The 24,473-nt window shown below is 39.6% G+C and overlaps 1 protein-coding gene across 14 annotated transcripts in view; it reads left to right on the forward strand.

Moving 5' to 3' along the window:
• The window catches only part of mark3a (MAP/microtubule affinity-regulating kinase 3a), a 178,308-nt gene that overhangs the window by 110,239 nt on the left and 43,596 nt on the right, over positions 1–24,473 (forward strand). For all 14 annotated transcript variants that reach the window (XM_072568575.1, XM_072568576.1, XM_072568578.1 and 11 more), the window contains exons 7-11: positions 2,090–2,146; positions 4,865–5,101; positions 7,158–7,277; positions 19,117–19,216; positions 22,817–22,929. In XM_072568575.1, the coding sequence (XP_072424676.1) occupies positions 2,090–2,146; positions 4,865–5,101; positions 7,158–7,277; positions 19,117–19,216; positions 22,817–22,929 (627 nt within the window). The remainder of the gene's footprint in view (positions 1–2,089; positions 2,147–4,864; positions 5,102–7,157; positions 7,278–19,116; positions 19,217–22,816; positions 22,930–24,473) is intronic.

Here is a 24,473-nt window from a genome sequence, read left to right on the forward strand (position 1 = left end):
GAATCCAGAAGAAAGCAGCCAACTTGGTTGGTATGCCAACCACCAGCATCTCCATTCACTCACTTCATCAGGGATTCGCCGTGGTAGTAGTGTGTATCATCTGCAAATTGCATTTCAGCATCTCATTAAAGCTCCTTCAAAAGCACCTTCCAAACAGTGAACTCCTCCACCAAGAAGTAGTTCCCCTCCAAGCTACACACCATCCTGACTTGGAAGTATATTGTTGTTTCTTAACTGTCACTGTGTCAGAGTTCTGGAACTCCTTTCTTAATAGTACTGTGGTACACCTACATCCCAAAGGCAGTTCAAGACAATGGTTCAACATCACCTTCTCCAGGCCAGTTAGGAATGGGCAATAAATGTTGCTTTAGACAGTGACACCTGCATCCTAGAAACAAAGGTGTAACAGTGTTGTAGCTCAAAAATTGAGCAGCAGTTGGAGAAATTAGTGAAATCTTAAGATGAGTTGTTCTGATGTGGAGGTGATGTATGATTAGCTGAAAGGAGGAATAGTACTGGAGAACAAAGACAAGTCAAAATCAACCAGCAGCAGACTGAGTCATTTGGGTTGAGAAGGCTCTTAAATGGAGGAAAAGAATTGGGGTTATTTCTGAGATGAAGTGTCAGTATTTAAAATCTGTTAAAATAATTCAATTTCCTTGGTTTTGAATGTAGTAACATAGTCCATGTGAGTATGCTTTTCCACACTATCTCTATTCTATTATTTTGTTGGTATGCCAATATGTTACAATATTTTGTAAAATTGCATATTTCTGTGTATAACACAATTTTGTGGTAACACCCAGATTATCCTGCTGTACCTGATTTTATTTATCTACTCAATTGCTTGAGTTTTTATTTCTGCCACATTCAGTGTATAAGACTTGGTGCACTTAGATTATCCTTTGCATAATATTTTCCTCTGTGGCTTTATTGTGACCTGTTACTAACCATGCTGAGAATATGAAAATGCATTTCAACATTTTATACATTCCTGTTCAGCTGTAAAGGTGACAAAATAGTCTATTGTATGGTTAAATTGTGTGATTGATGCAATTTGCTACTGGATAAGATTGGTCTTTCTTAGCTTTTACCTTCTTTATCTGTAACAGTTTGTTTCTTGTCTTTGATATTCTGTTTACTTTTGGTTGTTTTTATGGTTCTTTTCCATTTCTGATCCCTATGACTTTCATCCATCACAGTTCCTTATCTCAAGAACCTAATTCAAAATTTATAGAAATGGGAATATCCACTACTCAGCAGGTGTTCCTTGCATGGCTTGCCAAAAGTAAGTCAACTACGATAGATGTGAAGGCAGTGATAGACATCCAGCAAAAGTGACTGACTTTTCAATTTCTTGTTCAGAAAAATATTGGGCTAAATAATACATGGGGCTAAATTCAGAACATGGGTTCTGAGCCTGCACTTACTGACAGCAGGACTGGGTTAGTGATTTTACTATGTGCACAAATTAGAGGACCACCCAATCAAAAATTCAGGGCAGCACAAGTTTCCTAGTGCTGCTGTCCCATTCAAAATACTGCAGGCAAAGAGAGATAAGTGCTGCTGGGGTATGGACATCATCCTGGAGATATGTCAAAATGGAGATTCTGTCCTACAGGTATGTAAAAATTAAAATTTAAGGTCAAGAGCAATAGACCACACTGAATGGTGGTAAAATCTCTCCTGTTAGCTAGCTGGTGCAACAGTGATGTCCTCCCTTGCTCGTGGTCTTCTCATTTTAACTATGAAGTCTCAATGGTATTAGGAAACTGCCAGTCACCACGTGAAATGACCTTTAACATGGACTAGAACTATACAAATCAGCTGCCTATTTCCTTGGAGTCCAACAAGCCACCTCTCAGTATGCTGAGATAGTTCTCTCCTGAGATAGTTCTCTCCTGAGAGAGTTCCATTTTATTGGTTTTCCTGTCACCTGGGAGCCATTCATATTCTGAGCATTGTTTGAAGTAGAAAGAATTATATGCATGTATAGGGTGTGAAACTTTCTGTTAAATAAATTGGTGAAAGGATCTTACAGGGTTGTCACACTTGACATCACTAACTTTTGGTGTTTTCATTTTAATAGATAGTATCTGCAGTGCAGTACTGTCATCAAAAGCAAATTGTACACAGAGATCTGAAGGTAAGTCCTCCCAATGTTTAGTTCGAATACAAAGTTGCAATGTACAGAGGAACCTCGATTATCTGAACAACATGGGTGGGCTTCATGTCAGTTTGGATAATTGATTGTTCGATTGATTGATTTCCTGTGGGGCTCAGAGTTTCCTGTGAAGTCTGTCCCTGCCCACTGCCCAACCCTGTCCAACAATGCCCCCAAACCCTGGTCCACCACTTCTGCCCCAAACCCACCTGCCCCCCACATCACCTCCCCTGCCCCCCCATCCCTGCCCCACCCCAACCCCACCCACTCCCCTGTCCACCCCACCTACCATCCAACCCCAGTCCACACTCCTGCACCCTGGCCAACCCACCCACCTCCAGAGCAGCCGGACTGAACACCAACAGTAAGACTGCTGTTGTCTTTGTGTGGCAAGTCTCCAAACAGCGCGCACAATATGCATACAACCTTTTACTGTAACTTTTTGACGAGTTCAACCTTTGCTCAACCAATGTTGGAGAGATTATCTGGGGAAGGTGGGGTTAGGGTACACCTCTGTGTAGAATGTTAGGGCAAGTGTGGGGGGGTGGGGGGTGGAATGCAGAGAGAAGGCAGGAGGTCATTCATTTGGAAACTGTGCCTGGACTGCCCAGGACTGTTCTTGGCAGCATTTTAGTGAGCTGAGTTCGTTTTTAATCATTGTACCTGTAAACAAAAGACACAATCAGGGTTGAAACAGCTCTTTCACGTAATGTTTCTATCGGGACCTCGAGATCTCCTTCAGATAATCTGATATTTGGATAATTGAGGTTCCTCTGTATTAGCTAGCAATCTATTCATTTTCTGTATTTTAATATGTTAACCTTCCAGTAATTTCATTAAATTGTATTTGAGGGTGTTATTAATTTTGTTTTATATGCATAATAATTCTGGGAAAAGTTTCAGTTTTGCTTGGCATTTATGTCCTGTTATAAAGACAGAAGTAGTCTTTGATTTCTGAATGAAGATACTGAGAAATTTGCACCCATCTGCAGAATTTCTACCCAGTACGTTCTTTCTCACCAGAGAGATGCACAGGTCCAGAAATATTGAGTGCAAGATAGCAGAATCATGTCTTAAGGATTATAAAGTATGCTACTGACATCTAACAAGTCGCACTTATCAGAGCTACTTTTCTCTGCTTGTCAGCTAAAACTGTAAGCCCAGTTTGGCTTGCAAACTTTTCTGTAATTTAGTGGGAATACTCAGCCCTATGTGACAGTTCTACATCTTTAATTTCCATTAGTTGTCCACAATAGCTGATCAATCATTAGCAGTGTTCTTGAGTAGTGCAGAGCTGCCTATTTTGAGTTTCAAATGACTAATTCTGCCACAAAGAGTAGGCCCCGTTTTTGAGCTGCTTTGCCAGGTGTAAATATTGGATGACCTTGAACTCTCAATGATCCTCCTTGACACACACAATAGATTCTACCCAAAAACCAAACATTCTGTCGCCATACCTTATTTTCATGAATTCCACTGTACTTCCTCTGTCCAGAAGATACACGTTCAGCTAACTCATTTAGCTGTTACACCTCAAACTAGTCGACCTTCAATTCAAAAGCAATTTGATTTTGTATGCATTTGTCTTTTGAATTTTGTCCTGCCATAAGTAATGTTGAAGATTAAAAGGGATGCAATATTAATTTAGGTTAATAGTATACAGAAACAATTTGGGTAGTTAAATGTTATCCAATCCTGTTTGACCAAAAGATTTGACAGTGGGTTCTCTGAAGGTGCATAATAGTCACAGAAGGGTAAACTTTGTCTCAAATTGCAGACATTCTGTCTTTTTTCATTTTCTTTGATTTTTATACCTGTGAAATTATTTTTAACTAAAATTACTCTTTCCCTCTCTGCTAAATGCTGCTCTCTGTAAGTACACAGGGGAAATACATTATTTGCATGCCATTTCCTTTGATTTGCAGCATCTTCGGTTGAGGTCAAAATGTGGCATTTAAGTTTAGGAGTTGGGAGTTCACTTTGAGGTTGTACAGGACATTGGTGAGGCCTCTTCTGGAGTACTGTGTCCAGTTCTGGTCACCCACTTATATGGAGGATATTATTAAGCTGGAGAGGACTCTGAAGAGATTTACCAGCATGTTGCTGGGTATGGAAAGTGTGAATTATAAAGAAAGGCTGGGACTTTTTTCACTGGAACGTAGGAGCTTGAGAGTTTATCTTATCGAAGTTTATAAAATCATGAGGGGTATATACTGAGTTAATGGTACTTGTCTTTACCCTACGATGGGGAATTTCATGACTGGGGGTGTACTTTTTAAGGTGAGTGGAGAGAGATTTTGAAAAAGACATAGGAGTAAAGACACAGGAGAGTTCGCACGTGGAATGAGCATCCTGAGAAAGTGGTGGATGTGAGCACAATTACAACATTTAAAAGACATTCAGATAAGTATATGAACAGGAAAGGTTTGGAGGGATATGGGCCAGGACTGGGCAGGTGGGAATAGTTTAGTTTGCGATTATGGTCAGCGTGGACTGGTTGGACTGAAGGGACTGTTTCTCTGCTATATGACTCTTGTTTTCATTTAACTTCAAGAAAGTAAGAAATAAGTCTTTTCCTTGTTGAACTTTTGTTAAAGTAGTTTAATTTATTGGATATAATGGGAGATATTGCAAATTGAATGTTTCTATGCATGTTTTTAATTTATAGTTTGATCATTTGCTTTATGTTTTTAAACCTAGGCTGAAAATCTGCTGCTAGATGCAGATATGAATATTAAAATCGCAGATTTTGGCTTCAGCAATGAGTTTACAGTTGGTAATAAACTGGACACGTTCTGTGGAAGTCCACCATATGCTGCTCCAGAACTCTTCCAAGGGAAGAAATATGATGGGCCTGAAGTTGATGTTTGGAGTTTAGGTGTTATACTTTACACATTAGTCAGTGGTTCATTACCATTTGATGGACAGAACTTGAAGGTAACTCTCATGTTTCCTTTGATCAAAACCTCTCATTTTATTAAATAAATGACCACATGATGGTCTTCTTTTGGCCAGCACTTATTCCTCAACCAACATCATGGAAACAGATTATATATTTATTATCTCATTTCTGGTTTGAAATCTTGCTGTCAGGCTTCCTGTGTTACAATACTAACTTCACTTTAAAAAGTACTCCGTTGGCTTATTAGCTTTACTAAAGTTGTGGAAGTGGCGATGTAGTTGTAGGTCATTTCATTCAACAAGCAAAGGATAATTGTCCTGTGCAAAACTGGATCACAAAGTTACATGGGAGAGACATGTATATAGTAGACAAATGGAGCATCTTGGAATAGCCCTTGATCATTTAATAGTAAATGATACTATAAATGTTTAGATTGTGATTAATATGCCTTTGTTTAGTGCATTCTTCTTTAACATTTTGTATATAGACAGGGATTTTTCTTTTGGGTCTAAGCAATATATAAATAAATGACTGATGCAGAAATGCAGTCAATTAATGAACTTTGCCATCTTGTGGGTCAGATTTTGCCTGTAGTATGATAGAAAGACTATAGCATTCACTACCATTATTCCTGATTTGCCTTTATAGCAAAATTTCCACAGCGTTTACAGCATATTTTCTAAACCTTAATTTTTGATTTTGAGATTTCATCGTAATCCCATGAGCATGTCATTTATTTCATATTATGTAAAGTTTAATTTAAGGTGAAAAATTATCAATGTGTTGTTATGTAAAAAAAAACTATACATATATATTTAACAGGCATGGCGGCATCTGTGGAGAAAGAGAAAATTTCAGAGTGGTACCACTAGAAAAAGATAAAAATGTAATAGATTTCAAGTATATAGGTAGGCAAAGGAGAATGGGAGCAAAGAATGAAAGACAAGGTTGAGATAGGGTGGAAGACAAGTAAGATCAAATGACAAAAAAGATAGTGGTCAAAAGAAAAGAGAAAAGATATGTCTGCGTATGAGAGAAGTTATGGAGACCGATCTGGAAATCAGTTGATTTCATAAAGCTGTAAAGTGCCTAATGCAGAAATGAGTTCCTGTTCATCAAGCTTCAGTTGAGCTGTTTCGTAACAGTGTTGGAAAATGATAAACTTATGTAGTGAATTTTCTAAGTTAGCTGATCAAGCACAGGAAGGCCCAACCATTTTCAGCTGCTTTTTCAATGGCCTTCCCTCCATTGTGAGATCAGAATTGGGCATACTTACTGATTATGCAATGTTCAGCATCTTACATGACATCCCAGATACCAAAGCAATCCATATCCATTTGCAATAAGATTTGGACAATATTTACATTTGGGGTGATAAGTGAGAAGTAACATTTGCACCAGACTAGTCCCAAGAAAGGTCCATCTACAACAAGAGTACCTAACCATCTCCCTTGACATTCAAAAGTATTACTATCACTGAAGTCCCTGAATTCAACATCCTGGAGATCCCCATTGGCCAGATGCTGAACTGGGCCAACCTGTTAAAAAAAATATGGCTAGAAAAGGGAAATCCTGTCACAGAGATTGCTAGGTCTTTTTAGGAAGCTTTCTTGGAGGTCATCAATGAGCATGATCGCTACCACTGAAAGAAAAAAAATCGTCCTGTTGGATTAACTGGAGTATTTAATAATTTGAACATGGAAAATTGTGCAGTTTCTGTGAGTTGTGCTTCATTCTCTTTTAATTGTCTTAGCAGATTTGGATGTTGCTGCAGCTTTTTTATACAGTGGATTAGTAATATATATGCTTAATTTAGTTTGAATTCTTTGAATATTGTTGGAGATCCCTGAAGATGTATTGGGTAAATATGCAACTTGGTATTTTACTGAACACACAAACTAGAAAATGCAACATTTGATCCCTAGTCAGTAAAAGAACCTTGATGCCTTTATAGTGAGAATTGAAAAAATGACAACACCAAGCAATAAATTAGCAGAAATATAATTCAGAAGCATTGTGAGATTTTTCTAAATTCAGGAAGTGCCTACAATGTCTAGGAAAGCATTAATTATATTGAATTTTGTGTTAAAGGAACTAAGGGAAAGAGTGCTCAGAGGGAAATACCGGATTCCCTTTTACATGTCTACAGACTGTGAAAACCTCCTCAAACGCTTTCTGGTACTTAATCCTTCAAAAAGAGGTACACTGGAGGTAAGAAACTCAGATTATTTTACTGTTCCACAGAATAGTGAAATTTTGTCTTTTATTTTTCATGTATTTATGAAAATTAATATCATCATTATAAGATGAAATATTGGTAGAATTTTTAAAGGTTTGTGAACTGGGCAGCCTTTTCTCAAATGGTTGTGATCGACATTTGTCATTGAACTGTCTACAGAAAGGTAATTACTAAAAATAATTCATTTCATTCCCTCTTGTGGCGTTCTAGCCATAACTGTTTAAAAAACATTTAAATTGAGTTTAGCCACAGGCATCATTGCAAAGACCATGAGGTCTTAAAGAGGCCTTGTGGCTTTTAACACTCAGTCAGACCTCCGTAGCAACTAATATGATGGTAACAGCAATAACATTAGCAAATTTGCTGATGATACAAAGCTGGGTGGCAGGGTGAAATGTGAGGAGGATGTTAGGAGATTACAGGGTGACTTGGACAAGTTAGGTGAGTGGGCAGATGCATGGCAGATGCAGTTTAATGTGGATAAATGTATGGTTATCCACTTTGGTGGCAAGAACAGGAAGGCAGATTACTACCTCAATGGAATCAATTTAGGTAAAGGGGCAGTACAGAGAGATCTGGGTGTTCTTGTACACCAGTCAATGAAGGCAAGTATGCAGATACAGCAGGTCGTGAAGAAGGCTAATAGCATGCTGGCCTTCATAACAAGAGGAATTGAGTACAGAAGCAAAAAGGTGCTTCTGCAGCTGTACAGGGCCCTGGTGAGACCACACCTGGAGTACTGTGTGCAGTTCTGGTCTCCAAATTTGAGGAAAGACATTCTGGCTATTGAGGAAGTGCAGCGTAGGTTCACGAGGTCAACTCCTGGAATGGCGGGATTACCTTACACTGAAAGACTGAAGCGACTGGGCTTGTATACCCTTGAGTTTAAAAGACTGAGAGGGGATCTGATTGAGACACATAAGATTATGAAAGGATTGGACGCTCTGGCAGCAGGAAACATGTTTCCGCTGATGGGTGAGTGCCAAACCAGAGGACACAGCTTAAAAATACGGGGTAGACCATTTAGGACAGAGATGAGGAGAAACTTCTTCACCCAGAGAGTGGTGGCTGTGTGGAATGCTCTGCCCCAGAGGGCAGTGGAAGCCCAGTCTCTGGATTCATTTATGAAAGAGTTGGATAGAGCTCTCAAAGATAGTGGAATCAAGGGTTATGGAGATAAGGCAGGAAGAGGATACTGATTAGGAATGATCAGCCATGATCATATTGAATGGCGGTGCAGGCTAGAAGGGCTGAATGGCCTATTCCTGCACCTATTGTCTATTGTCTATTGTCTAATACTGGCTCAAAGTTCACAACACTAGAATCTCATCTGCACTGTCATTGGTGATCATGTCTTCACTTAGGCTGAGCTTGGTTGTAAGGTAGACACACTTTTATTTTAAAGGAAATACATCTTCAATGTTTTTCTGCTGGCATACTTAAAATTAGCCAAGGTACATAAGCAAAAGTGTAAAATTAGAATGCAAGATGGATGCATTCCTATAGATAGAAGAGCTTACAGTGAGGGTGAGCAGCAGAAAAGGAAGAAAATATGTATTTAATGCATCTGGTCAACAGGACTACAGCACTGCAGAATTAATCCAAAGACTGAACATCCCTATAAGTGTCCAAATAAATAAACAAAACTTCAGTACTTAACAAAAAAAAACCCATACCTTGAACATTCACTCCCTTCACCACTGATGCACAATTCTTAGCAGTGTTTACCTACAATATGCACGGAATTCTCCAAATCTCCTGAGACAGCATCTTCCAAACTCACAACCTCTACCACCTGGAATGACAAAGGCAACAGATGTATGGGAATACTACAGTCTGTAGGTTCTCCAAGTCTCTCAACAATCTGAATTGAAACTGTATTGCCATTGCATCTCTATCATTGGGACATTATCATGGAATTCCCTCCCAGCAGCACTTGGTGCCAACACACCAAGGACTGCTGTAGTTCAAAATAGCAGTTCAGTGCCAAGAACACTTATAAAGGGGCATTAAATGCTGGCAAAGCCAGCTTCATCCAAGGCAAATGAATGAGTGAATGAAAAGATTGGCTTAAATTCATACTGACTTTTTGCAGAGGGACATCCACAATGCTAAGAATACTAGATTTTTGTGGGCAGTTTGTTTTGAAGTTACAGGTGACAGCTGTGTTTCGCCAGGACTGTAAAATCCAGACTTTTACTTTCATTCAAATCCATAATAATTTAGAAGGTTTATCAAGTGAGCAACTGAGTCAAATGGATTAAGGGTGCCTGAGCTTTGAATCTTTTTGTGGTGCCTTAAATGATCTGCACTTGAACAGTGGTGTAGAGTCACTAGAGGCTTCAGTTTTAGGACTGAGACATGCTAATTATCACTATCTCGGCTCAAGTACAATGAATAACCCTTTTGACCTTGAGATATAAGAGCGGAAGTAGGCCATTCACCCTGTTATGTCTGCTCCGCCATTCAATGAGATTATGGCTGATCCTCAAATCTACTTTCCTGCCTTTTCATCATAATCTCTGATACCCTTACTGATTAAACATAGGTCCATCTCAGCTTGAATGTACTTAATGACCCAGCCTCAACAGCCCTCTATGATAAAGAATCCCACAGATTTTCTACCCTCTGAGAGAAGAAATTCTTCTTTTCTATTTTCAATGTGCAACCTCTTGTTCTGAGATTTTGCTGTCCGATCCTAGACTCTTCCACAAGGTGAACAACATTTTGCGTCTACCCCTGTCAAGTATTCTAAGAATCTTATATGTTTCAATAAGATCATCTTTCATTCTTCTCGATTCCAATTAATCCAGGCCCACTCTACTCAAGTAGTCCTCATAAGTCCCTCCATACCTGGGATCAGCCTAATGAACCTTCTTTGAATTGCCTCCAGTGCCAGTATATCTTTGCTTCAACAAGGGATCCAAAACTGTTCACACTATTCAAGATAGGATCTGACTAGTGCCTTGCACAGTTTGTGCAAAAACTACCTATTTTTACAGAATCAGAGATGTACAGCACAGAAACAGACCCTTCGGTCCAACTCGTCCATGCGGAACAGATATCCTAAATAAATCTAGTCCCATTTGCCAGCGTTTGGCCATATCCTTCTAAACCCTTCCTATTTATATACCCACCTAGATGCCTTTTAAATGTTGTAATTGTACCAGCCTCCACCACTCCTTCTGGCAGCTCATTCCATACACGCACCACCCTCTGGTGAAAATGTTGCCCCTTAGGTCCATTTTAAATCTTTCCTCTCTCACCTTAAACCTATTCCCTCTAGTTTTGGACTCCCACACCTTGGGGAAAAGACCTTTGCCCCTCATGCCCCTCTACAAGGTCACCCCTCAGCCTCCAAAACTCCAAGAAAAATAGCTCCTGCCTATACAACCTCACCCTATAGCTCAAACCTTATAACCCTGGCAACATCCTTGTAAACTTTTTCAGAACCCTTTCAAGTTTCACAACATCCTTCCTGTAGCAGGGAGACTAGAATTGGATGCAATTTTCCAAAAGTGGCTTAACCAATATCCTGTACAGCCACAATATGACCTCCCGAATCTTATACTCAATACTCTGACCAATAAAAGAAAGCATACCAAACGTCGTCTTCACTGTCCTATCAATCTGCGACTCTACTTTCAAAGAACTATGAACCTGCACTCCAATGGTGTTTTCCCATTTAAATAATGCGCAGCTCTTTTATTCTTCCTGCCAAAATGCATAACTTCACATTTTCTGTGTTATATTTCATCGGCGAACTGACTTAACCTGTCCAGGTCCTTGAACATACTCTGTAACCTCCTCACTACTTCTCACTTATTTTTGTGTTGTGCGCAAACTTAGCTATAGTATATTCATTTTCCACATTCAAATAAACTAAAGTAAGTTTGATTAAATTAAATTCAATTCAAATCACTAATGGTATTGTCTATTATTGCTGCCCAGTATTGATCCCTGTGGTATACCATATACAGATTGCCAGCTTTAAAGTGCCTCCTTTACCCCAACTCTGTCTTCTATTAGGTAGCCAGTCCTCTATCCATGCTAATATGCTACACCAACACCAGGGGCTCTTGCCTTATTAAGGAGTCTAATGTGTGGTACCTTATAAAATGCTTTCTGAAAATCCAAATATATTGCTTCCACTCTTTCCCCTTTATCTATCTTGCTTGTTACCTCAAAGAATCCTAGTAAATCTGTCAGATATGATTTCTGCTTCATGAAGCTATGCTGACTCTACTTCATTATTTTTAAATACTCTGCAGTTACGTCCTTTATAATAGACTCTTAACGTTTTCCTAACAACAAACATTATGCTAACTGGCCTATGTTTCCCATTTTCTTTGTCTCCTTCCCTTTTTAAATAAATGTGTTCCATTGGTGGTTTTCCATTCCTCTGCGTCTTTTTCAGATCTAAGGACTCAGAGAAGATTATTACCAATGCATTCATTCTCTGTAGTTGTTTCCTTTAACATCCTATGATGAGAAGCCAGTATTTCTGTTCAGAATCATTGGGAGCAACTCCCTCAAAGTGATACTGCAAGAATATATATGTATATATGTGCTCGATAAGACTGATTCGGGGTTGGCGGTAATGCATTTCTAGTCAAGTAGCCTCCCAACCGATAAGTATCACTTATTGATGGTAATTATTTGGATCTTGTACTGGTGGTAATTAATACTTACTGAGCATTACCCAAGTGAGGAGTCAGCACTTGAAATTTTTTAGCAATACTTCTATGTCTAACACATTGAGCTATTTTATCTTAAGTTTGAAAGCTGAGGGGATTAATAATGGATTTCATAACCTAGTGGGTGGGAATTTGTTGACATAGCGCAAAGACTTAAAAATACATCACTGACGTTCTATTTATAAAAGATGAAAACTATAATCCTGCCAAAAGTGCAATCTGACAGGCTTAATGATTAATTGCTTTTGCTTCATGAAGCAAAATTCTTCAATCTTACAGTATCTCTGATTAGTACTTTACACTGAAGACTAAAGTTTGCTTTCTATTTAAAAAAGACTGTTAGCTGGCCTTGTCAAACAAGGTGGCTAATTATAGTACTGCCTCAGAACACCATATGCTATGAAATGTTACATTTAATTTTAGATCCTTGTATTTTGGAAGGACAAAAACTTTATGTATTAATCTCTTTATCATCTTTTGCAGTTTGATAACTTTGGAATTGCTCTTTTTTTCCTTACCCATTTTTCTGTGATCCTCTACTTTTAACTATAAAGTACAGAATTGACATTAAATAACGTCCATATTTTTCTTTTGTGTAAGAAGTATCTAAATATCTAAAATACACATTGTGCCTTTGCAGCATCCAATATAGCTGCTTAAGAAATTCTTGAGACAAACTCTGCAACACTAAAGCAATTATGTGTAAATATTGGCTGATTATATTACTACGTTTTAATAATATAAATTATAAAGTTCATGTTAAAAAATTATGTAGTCATTAAGTTTTATCATGCCTGAAGGCAGACCCTTGGCTCAAAGGTGTCTTAAATCCATCCTGTGCCATTCTATTCATTTATTAATAACCACCTTCAATTCTCAAAGCAACCAACATTGATATTCTTTTCATTCCTCTTCTTTTTCCTTAATATTCTTTTCATAACAAATCTTAGGAATCCATTTCCTCTTATGTGCCCTACCCAGACTCCCTGGGCTGATTCTTTTTTTGTTTTGCTAAGCACCAATTGTGTCGAGAGTTTGGGAGGGTTTTCTGCTGCAAGACCTAACGTATTTCTGTCCTAACCACGTACTCTGTCCATATCGTATTCCTCTTATTATTAGATTAGATTACTTACAGTGTGGAAACAGGCCCTTCGGCCCAACAAGTCCACACTGGCCTGCCAAAGCGCAACCCACCCAGACCCATTCCCCTACATTTTATCCCTTCACCTAACACTATGGGCAATTTAGCATGACCAATTCACCTCTCCTGCACATTGTTGGACTGTGGGAGGAAACCGGAGCATCCGGAGGAAACCCACACAGACACTGGGAGAATGTGCAAACTCCACACAGTCAGTCACCCGAGGCTAGAATTGAACCCGGGTCTCTGGCGCTGAGAGGCAACAGTGCTAACCACTGTGCCACCATGCCGCCTGTATCTGATTCTGTCCTATCTTACCACAAGCCACTTCGGAATAATTTGTCATAGCAGGGATGTGCCAGTGTTGGCTAGCTTCCCTGGTACCTGTTCCATTATTAAAAGGCTGCTGTGCATTCTGACAAGCACAATCAATCTAGAGCTGTCCTCCAGTTTCCTAACAATTGCCCTGGACATGGTAGACAAGAGACCCAACTTTTCAGCCAGGATCCTGTGTGGGATGGAACAGTGGAGGGCCACCTCATTCCCCCAGAACTAGAAGAGGAGGCCATGACATCAGCTCATGCTAGACTATGCTGAGGTTGTCACCTGGTGCAGATCAGTCTCGACTGTTTGGGAGGATGCAAAGTGATGTAGAAAGTAGATCAATAACCTTCTTTGCTCTGCCAGCATATGTGCCACATCTTCAATTCAATGCTTCACACTCACTATGGCTGTACCTATATCCTAGGGGGGGGCATATGCTCTAGCCCTCTCGCTGTTTCCTGCAACATTCCCCCCACTTGCTATCAGCTACCCCAGCCCCAACACCAATAACCCTGCAAGCCTTCCACACTGCCTTCTCACTTACTCAGAACACCCCCACTTGCAACAATGTAACAGTTGTATCACACATTTTCATCTCCCTTAATATCTGCATCTTTCTCATTGCAGGACCCGGGTTTTAAAAACGGGCAGAATAGGTGATGGGCAATGTTTCCTTTGAATTGTGCTGCTGTACGCGTGCGGCTGTTCCAAAATTTTGCACGCAGCAATTGGTTTGTGCCAGCACAGATTGCAGCATTGGCTTCTGATTATGGAAATTGGTACTGCGCATAGACTTCACAAATCCACGAAAAAGAAAATATTTAGGGAGAATTCTGGTGGTATATTCACCATGTTGAGGTTGTACAGGGCATTGCTGAGGCATCTTCTGGAGTAATGTGTGCAGTTCTGGTTGCCCCGTTATAGGAAGGATAATATTAAACTGGAGATATTTCAGGTTCAGAAAAGATATTCCAGGGCGTAGTCAGGAATAGAGAATTTGAGATATAAAAATCGACTGAAAAGACTGGGACTTTTTTCACTGGAGCATGGGAGGTTGAGGGGTGACCTTATTGAGATTTATAAAATCATGAGGATAATTTTCTCTAGGGGAGTTCAAAACTAGGGGGCATATTTTTAAGGTGAGAGATGAAAGATTTAAAAAGGACACTTAGGCAATTTTTTTTAACAGGGGTTCGTATGTGGAATGAACAGAGGGGAGTGCTGGATACAGTTTTAGTTAGATGTTTGAGACATTTGGGTAAGTTCATGAATAGAAAAGGTTTGGAGGGATATAGGCCAAGTGCAGGTAGGTGGGACTAGTTTAATTTGGGAACATGGTTGGTTGGACTGAAAGGTCTGTTTCCATACTGTATGACCCTATGGCTCCATAACTGCTCAACATTTGTCATGACAAGCCTTAAATGGAGTGCATCCTGACTCTTGACCAGACCAAGCAGCCTGTTCTGTCCAAAACCCTAGACCACTGTCAGAGGCTGCCCTTGGCTAACTGTGCTGGAAGGCCCTGACTAAAGGCTATCTCTGTTGACTCTGATGACTCCTGACGACTCCTGACAACCGTGTCAAGCTCCCTGGCTTTGTGTCTGTTCTAACTGGGAAGGCAGTACAGCAGTGTTGATCGGGAAGGCAAGATAATGGTAGACAAGAAAGGGACACTGAGCATTAATGTAGGCTCAGAGTAAGTGTGTAGTACGACAGCAGGTAAACAGTCTAGTCCAGTCTGCGAGCTGGGTTCATGTACCTAAACTGTGTTCTGACAGCAGCATTGCAGTGTAGTTGGTCAAGCTTTGAAGTTCAGAAGTCGATCAGAGATGATATGCTGTGACGGTTCTCAGGAGCTTACAAATCAGATGCCAATGCTCATGGACATGGCATGCGCATGTTGGTGTCTATGGAGCGTGCTGAGAGATCTTGGTGCCTGATGTCCAACTTGGAGAACTTTTGGACCAAGTGGTAGGCTGAAGTTGCTAGATCCCTGCTTAACTTCCATGTCAGGAATTTTTGATATCTAGCGTTCAGCTTGTTCATTGGATTTGGTATGATAGACAGCTGAATATCATTGAGGTGAGTTGTGGCTATCCCTCTTAATTGCAATTCACTGCTGCCAAGAAAGAAGCTGCAAGTCAAGGCAAGAAAGTAAGTGAAAAGTGTTCAATAAAAGACTAGACAAAAATATAACTCTAATATTAGAAACATGGTTACAAGTGGGGGAGAAGCAGGCCAGCAACCACTCCCCTTCACTGCCCAAAAAGAAATCTAGCAGGCAAGTCTTTTCATTTTACCAGTTGACCAATTCGCAGCATTACAATTGTTCTTGGTGATGAAGTGAAGAGGCTTTTAAGGTCTATATTGGCCATTGGCCAGGAAGGTGAAGGTTAGGCTTTTCTTCCCAGTATTTCGTTCCAGTGGTGTTGGGAAGGTGCTGGATATCTCCCTGGAGTTCATCTGTCCAATTATCTTCTCTTTCCACCACCTTCCTTGCCACTTCTCTCGAGGAGAAAATTCCACCCTTAGTTTCAAGAACTGAATAGAGAGCAAGTAACATTTGATTTGCAAGAGTCTTCCAAAGCAACATAACCACTGTTAAACTAGGCAGAAATGTCATAGTAGATAAACTAGCCAAATGTAAGGAAGCGAGACAAGGTGAAACTTCGCAGATCTGGCAACATGTGTAGGAAGAAAGCAGAATTAACATTTCAAGTCCAATGACTCTTCCTCAAAACTGATGCTACAGATACTGCCTGACCTGCTAGTTTCACCAGCTGTTTCTGTTTTTGTTTCAGATCTTCAGCATCTGCAGTTCTTTGTTTTATTTTAGTAAGGAAGGAAGGCAAATCTGCAAATCTAGATGGATTTATCATGGATACTCAAAAAAAAATTAGCAAGGAAATATCAGAAGCCCTGGGATCAAATCTTTTAAAAAATCATTAAAGGCAGAAATTGTGCCAGTGCAGAGGAACAGCAAATGTAATCCCTATCTTCAGAAAGGGAATACGAACTGATCCAGCAAGCTGTAGAATAGTCACTTAAATGCATTGGTAGAAAGATCATCTAACTTTTGCTAAAAGCTTCTATATTTTAACAGGAAATATTGTTAGTAACTTTATTGTCTTTGTAATGTAGTAACGGACCAGACAAATGTGCTACACTTTTTAAAGGCTTTCAGTAAGGTTAAATAATTAGATTAGATTACTTACAGTGTGGAAACAGGCCCTTCGGCCCAACAAGTCCACACCGCCCCGCCGAAGCGTAACCCACCCATACCCCTACACCTACATCTACCCCTTACCTAACACTACGGGCAATTTAGCATGGCCAATTCACCTGACCTGCACATCTTTGGACTGTGGGAGGAAACCGGAGCACCCGGAGGAAACCCACGCAGACACGGGGAGAACGTGCAAACTCCACACAGTCAGTCGCCTGAGGCGGGAATTGAACCCGGGTCTCCGGCGCTGTGAGGCAGCAGTGCTAACCACTGTGCCACCGTGCCGCCCACTGTCCAAGGAATGTGGAGTCAGGGGAGAAGCAATCAGGGCATGTGGAGCCAAGGTTGCACAATGAACTTAAAGATGGCTGCAACACAGAAAATAGTAAATGTCAAGAGTTTTGAATAGTAGGAACTGGGTAGCTGTGTCCGCAGAAATCCATATGTGACTACTGTTGTATACAGACCATTGGTCCAATTATCTGTTCATACTTCACATGAGTTTTAGAACATAGATCAGTACAGCACAGTACAGGCCCTTTGGCCCTCAATGTTGTTCTGACCTTTTATTCGATTCTAAGATCAAACTAATCTACATACCCTTCACTTTACTATCATCCATATGCCTAGCCAAGAGTTGTTTAAATATCCCTAATGTATCTGACTCTACTACCACTGCTGGGAGTGCATTCCACTCACCCAACACTCTGTGTAAAGTACCTACCTCTGACATCTCCCCTAAACCTTTCTTGAATCACCTTAAAATTCACCTTTCTTGAATCACCCCTCATGATAGCCATTTCTGCCCTGGGAAAGGGTCTCTGGCTATTCACACTATCTATGCCTCTGAACATCTTATACACCCCTATCAAGTCACTTCTCATCCTCCTTCACTCCAATGAGAAAAGCAATAGCTCCCTCAACCTTTCGTCATCAGACAAGCCCTCCAGTCCAGGCAGCCTCCTGGTAAATCTCCTCTGCACCCTCTCTAAAGTTTCCACATCCTTCAACACTCGTTTTTGCAGCGGGTTCCAAATTCTCAAGCTCTGTGTAATTTTTCTATTAGATCTATTTTGTCTCTTGGTCTGAAAAAATGTTAAAGACGTCTATCAGGTTTCCTCTTAGTCTTCTGCCTTTCAAGGAAATGAGTCTCGGTTGCTCAAAGTTTCCTTAAATCACAATTCTGCTTGCTTCACTGGATTATTTCTTCAATTTCTCCAGTATTTCAATTTCCTTTATGTATTGTTTAGCAAATTATTGACAAATATCTTTGTTTCTCTCTGCATTTAATTTTATAACTTCAAATGGAGTAAGTGACCATACTCCTCCAAACCAAATGCAACAACTCATACTTGGCTTTATTAAATTTATGTTGCAATCCTCAATATGCATTACGATAACAAACACAGAGAATGCTAGAGAAACTCACCAGGTCGGGCAGCATCTGTAGAGAAAGTGGGACTCCTCTTCATTGCTGAAGATGTTACCTGACTTGAAGCATTAACTCTGTTTCTCTCTCTACAGATGTTGCGAGACCTGCTGAGTTTCTTCAGCACGCTGTTTTTTTCAGGTTTCCAGCGTATGCAATATTTTGCCCTTATACAATACTAGATTTTGATGCAGTTTTCCATATTATTAGCTACATCCCCCAAATTAGTATCATTGCAAATGTTGGCACCATATCTACAAGGTCATGCTGCCTATGTTTGGGATACAGGATTAAAGGGATACATGGATAGAATGAGAAGAAATAATTAAAGAGTTCTCGCAGAAATTTAGATCAGATAGTTTAATGAAATAGTGATCTGATTCTGTGTAACAATTTTAGGTAAATATGCTGGTGTTTTCTTAGGGAACAGCTAAAATCAAAATTTTTTCAAATATAGGCTGAACTATTATGTTGAGAGCTATTAGCACAAGCCTTTTTTATTGAGAACCTGTGTGGTGTTTATGCAGATAATGAGGAATTTGACTGAGATTTTGGCCAGGAGAAAGTTGCAGGTTGTGTTTCAGGGGCCAGCAGCATGGAGAAAAGATTGGCATTCATAACCTTGATGCTCGTTCTTCAGAGAGTCCTTTAGAAATTATACTCGGCATGAATTTTAGAAAACAAATCTCACTGGCATGACTAAGCAGCCAGTTGAAACTCACTATCTTTGCTCACAGATGCAGAGCCAACTTCTGTTCCAATATATTATTAATGTACAGCTAATGCCTATGAAAGCACAATGTAACATGAATCTTTGCCTTTATATACAATGAGGAGAAATGATTGAAAGGCAACTGTCGGTTGTACATGTATTAAGATGAGCCGCAGCAACAATGGGTCACCTTTAGTTCCGCATTTCTTCACACAGATGATTAAGTGAGATTTGTTTTCAATGTCATTAAATTGAATTTATTCTGTAATCTTTTGTTACCAGCAAATCATGAAGGATCGGTGGATTAATGCGGGTCATGATGATGATGAGCTTAGACCTTTTGTAGAGCCAGATCTGGATATCTCAGATTCTAAAAGAATAGGTAAGTGTGAAACAGCCAATCTGTTGAGTTTGTTATTTATCTTATTATGGCACTGAAGAAATATTCAAAGTTCAGATTTCATTAAACTTAATTGTCTGTTATTAAATACAGTTAAATGATTTCAGGATGATCTACAGTTAAATCAGAGGTGTTGAGGATAGTGATCATGCAAACTTTGCCTGATATTGCTGTTTATCTTGGCCTTGCATACTCCTCATTTAAATTTGCAAGCACAACAGAGTTTCTGGGGCTTGCAATCCTAATTCACTTCCACATTCCTATTCTGACTATTCTGTCCTCAGTTCTTCTGCACTGTTCATATGATAATCAGCAAAGTTTAAGAATGAGCACTTTATCTTTTAGTTAGACAGTTTACAACATGATGGTCACAGTTTAATTTTAATAACTTAAAACTTATCCATTGATCCCAATTCCTTGGACTGGTTGTCCAGTTGCTACTTCCTTTTGCCTTGCTTCATAATCTCTTTTGTCATTGAAGTCAAACCTATATTCCAATTTACTACACCTTTTCCCCTTTGTTCATGCCTCTACCCTTACTCATTCTTGTCCCTGGCACTGCACAGGGTAATACTTTTTTAAATCTGTGACTTCTCCCAGTACTGATAAAAAGGTCATTCACTGGAAAAGCCTGTTTCTATTTCCACAGATGCTCTGTGATAGTGAGTATTTCCATCATTTTCTGTTTTTATTTCAGATTGCCAGCACTCGGGATGTTTGTTTTTTATTTAACTGGATACTGCAGTTTGTTCTTGTCGCAATCTTTGCATAATCTGATAAGAAATGGCTTAAGCAAATTCTTTCTCACCAGATAATTATCTAGTTTTCCTTTGAAGGCTTGAATTGAATCTGCCACCATCATAGTGCATTCCAGATTCTAGTTACTTCTGAAGTAAGAAGTGTCATGTGCCACATGTGTTTCTTTTGCCCTATGCCATTCATCTTAAATCTGTGTCCTCTGGTTCTCAAACCTCCCACTAATGGGAAATAATTACTTCCTGTCCACATCCCTCATAATTTTGAACACCTCTATCAAACCTCTTAATCTTCTCTCAGGAAAACAACCCAGCTTCTCCAGCCTATCCATATGACCGAAGTTTTTAATTTCTAGGACTATTCTCGTAAATATTTTCTGTACCTTTTCCTTCATGTCCTTTGTAAAGTGTAGTATCTAGAAGTGGGCACAGTACACTAAAGCAAAATCTCAAGCAAAACAACTGTTTAATGCCAAGTTTAGCATTTTTTTTAAAGTTAAATACTCTTATCTTCTTATGCAATTCCATATCCTTCAGAATTGCAGATTAATTTTATGTTGCCTTTTCTCCTACTTCCTGCTACTCCTACTTGTCCACCTATCCAGCAACCTGTGGGCGGCACGGTGGCACAGTGGTTAGCACTGCTGCCTCACAGCGGCAGAGACCCGGGTTCAATTCCCGCCTCAGGCGACTCTCTGTGTGGAGTTTGCACATTCTCCCCGTGTCTGCGTGGGTTTCCTCCCACACTCCAAAGATGTGCAGGTTCAGGTGAATTGGCCATGCTAAATTGCCCATAGTGTTAGGTAAGGGGTAGATGTAGGGGTATGGGTGGGTTGCGCTTCGGCGGGGCGGTGTGGACTTGTTGGGCCGAAGGGCCTGTTTCCACACTGTAAGTAATCTAATCTATGGCCTCTCAATCCTCCTCACAGCATGAGGTTTTATCATTGACAAATTTTGAAATTGTGCCCTGTATTCTGTGTATGTCATTAATGTGTTATCCAGGAAAGCTGTATCTTCCTCCAATCTAAAAAAAATTGTTCACCACCACTGTTTCCTGTTGCTCAGCCAAATTTGTATTCCTGTTGCTTTCAGACTGTTTTATTCCATGTACTCTAACTTTTCTGACTTGATATGTGGCACTTTATCAAATGCCTTTTGAAAGTCTGTATACAAATTAACGGCATTAGTCTCATCATCCCTCTATTACCTCATCAAAAGTCTCAAGTAAATTAGTTAAGCACAATTTGCTATTAATAAACACACACAAAAACAAATTGCTGGACAAGCTCAGCAGGTCTGGCAGCATTAATGAAGATAAATTAGAACTAACACTTCGGTTCAGTGAGACTTCCTCAGAACTGAGGAAAGGTTTTAAGGAAGGGGTCACCAGACACGAAGCATTAATTTCTCTTCACAGATGCTGCCAGACCTGCTGAGCTTTTCCAGCAATTTCTGTTTTCGTTACTGATTTACAGCATCTGAAGTTCTTTCGGTTTTTGTTTGTCTTTAGAAATCTATGCTGGCTTTTCATAATCAACCTCCTTTGTCCAAGTGTCTGTTAATTTTGTCCCAGACTTATATTTCCCACCACGATATTAAATTAACTAATCTGTAGTTGTTAACCTTAGCCTTTGCACCTTTTTTTGATCAATGGTATAACATTTGAAATTCGTCAATACTCTAGCACCACACATATTTCTAAGATGAATTGCAGAATTACTGTATATACTCTAGTAATAGTCGGTCTCATCTATTTTTAGCCAAATAACCTGGAATTTTCCATATATCTTGTGTAAAAGTTGCCCTTAGTTCTTCACAGATAACAGATCAACATATATGAATGAGTGTGCTGGTTGTCATGTCCCGTTCCAGCTTTCCAGTCTGCCAGTCTTCCAGTCCACTGGCTGTTGTGTTCTGCTGCGGGATTTCAGAATTACCATAATTCTTTTTTTTCTTTTATTCAGTTAGAGATCATTTGGGCTTCTGCTGATGATACAGTATGAATTTTGACAGGCATGAATTTCAGCCCTTCAAAAGTAGTATCCATCTAATAGTCAACCCCATAAATTTAACCTTAAAAAGTAGTCAAGAAAATGCGGCTATTACTCGAGTATACATGCTATCATCAGAGCTTTCACAATGGTCATTATTGTTTCCCTCAGTTTCCTTGGAGCCAGTAGCTCTTCCAATAGCTTGTTTGTATTAATTTTTATTCCATGCAGTGTCTCAAATGCTTTTAGTAAAATTTGGGGAGCACCTTTTTCTCTACCTGACCCATCTTGTCCAATGTTACCATTAAGCACTTCCTAAGTGAGGTGTAGCATTGTTTAGATACAAAGTAAGACTTCTGCTTTTCTCCCTCACAATACATACCTTCAACTCAACTTCAGAGATATTTTACTTATACAGGTCTGAATTTTGTCTTTTTACTAACAGTTAATCTTGATCACAGTTGTTGAAGTGCGCCATATTGAGCAACAATGTGAATACCCTTAACGTGCTGATACATTTTTAGGCTTACATGCTTATCTAGTTTCAGACATCTATCTTAATGATAGATGGGTGCTGTATTAAAGCATAATAGCACATACTTGCATTGAAGAAATGTTTTGGTCTTGCGTAGAAACTAAAAACAGGTTTTGCAAGAGAAGGAAAGTGCAAACATTTTAAGATTTGTCCGTTGAGAGGAATGCAATCAAACTTACAAAGGGAACATGTAGTTTGAGGATAAGATTAAATTTGAAAGAATGGAGTGGAAATACCATTCTTTATCAGAAGGTAGTTGGCACTAATGGTATTTGAAAACTATCTGATCTCAACTTCACAGATCTAATGGTTGGAATGGGTTATAGCCGTGAGGAAATTCAGGAATCCCTTGCCAAAATGAAATATGATGAAATAACTGCAACGTATTTGCTGTTGGGTCGAAAGTCCAATGAGGTAAGGATAAAGGAGAAGAACAAGGTTTCATTTATATCGGCTCTTTGCCTCAAATGCCTCTCAAACAACAATAAGTTTCCAGATAAAATCTATTTTATTAGCAGTTGTCAGTGAGGGATAAATATTTAGAATGCCAGCATGTTGATATCTGCTACTCTGGAATAATAGATGGAACTTTGAACTCCCAGATGAGAGACCTAACCTGTTCTAATATATCATCTGAAAGGTAGTAAATGCATGTCTTCCTCATTACTGCATTGAATTATTGGCCTGATCTATTTGTTCGAATCTCTGGAATGGGGCTTGAGCCCCCAACCTTCTGACTCGAACGCAAGAATGCTAACACTTTTACCAACCCAACACCTTTACAATCAATCGTGGCCAAATAATATTGATTTTCCTCCTTTTTCTATTTACTTTGCCCTGTAAATTCCTCCCATATTTCATGCTATCCAGAATCACAACTGCACTGCATAGAAAGCAGACAGGTGAGCTAACAATGATGGTGTGGTATACAGGATAGACCCACTTGCCCAAACTAATTTCCATTTTACATTGAGAATGCAACAGTTTTAGATAACTGTTAGTTTAGTAAAACTGAAATCAGAAATTAAGAAGAGTGAACGATTGAATTCAGCATTTTTAAAATATTTGTGGCTCATTGTCTCCCTGCCACATTTGCTATAGTGGTTCAAGAAGGTGACTCAAGAGACAATTAAAAATAGAGAATAAATGCTGGCCTTGTCAGGATCGATTAGATTAGATTCTCTACAGTGTGGAAACAGGCCCTTCAGCCCAACAAGTCCACACCAACCTTCCGAAGAGTAATCCAGCCAGACCCATTTCCCTCTGACTGATGCACCTAACACTATGGAGAATTTAGCATAGTCAATTCACCTGACCAGCACATCTTTGGACTGTGGGAGGAAACCGGAGCGCACGGAGGAAACCCATGCAGACAAAGGGAGAATGTGCAAACTCCACACAGACAGTCGCCCAACATTGGAATCAAACCTGGGACTCTGGTGCTGTGAGACAACAGTGCTAACCACTGAGCCACAGTGCCACCCTGAAACATCTCAGAAGCAAAAACTAGCAATCTTCTTGAGAAAGATATGACCTGCCCGGTTTAGAATTTAAATAAAGCCTGATGGTAACTGTTAATCAACATTAATGGGTACGTTATAGGAATGCCCCAACCAATCAGCAGTCTGCTCTCATGCAGTCTAAATACTCATTTTCCCCTTGAATTGGTGTTCTTGTGAAATGTCCTGACGAATGCAAGACAAAACAGCTTCAATAAATTGACTTTTTTAAAGCAATTCTCAAGTTCTATACTTCCAAAGAGCATAATTATTAAATCAACGTTCTAAAAAAGAAGTTGCAATAATTCAGTTGAGACTATGGTATAAAATGCTAGTGTTATGGTTGTATATTTTAAATTGGGTCCCCTTTTCCTATTAGTGATGTGGTTTTACCTATTCTATTTCCATAGCTATATTAACTTGCTAAGACCACATCTCAGGTGCTTCCATTCCAGGCTG

This window comes from Chiloscyllium punctatum, chromosome 4 (genome assembly GCF_047496795.1).
Source record: "Chiloscyllium punctatum isolate Juve2018m chromosome 4, sChiPun1.3, whole genome shotgun sequence".
Classification (NCBI taxonomy): domain Eukaryota; kingdom Metazoa; phylum Chordata; class Chondrichthyes; order Orectolobiformes; family Hemiscylliidae; genus Chiloscyllium; species Chiloscyllium punctatum.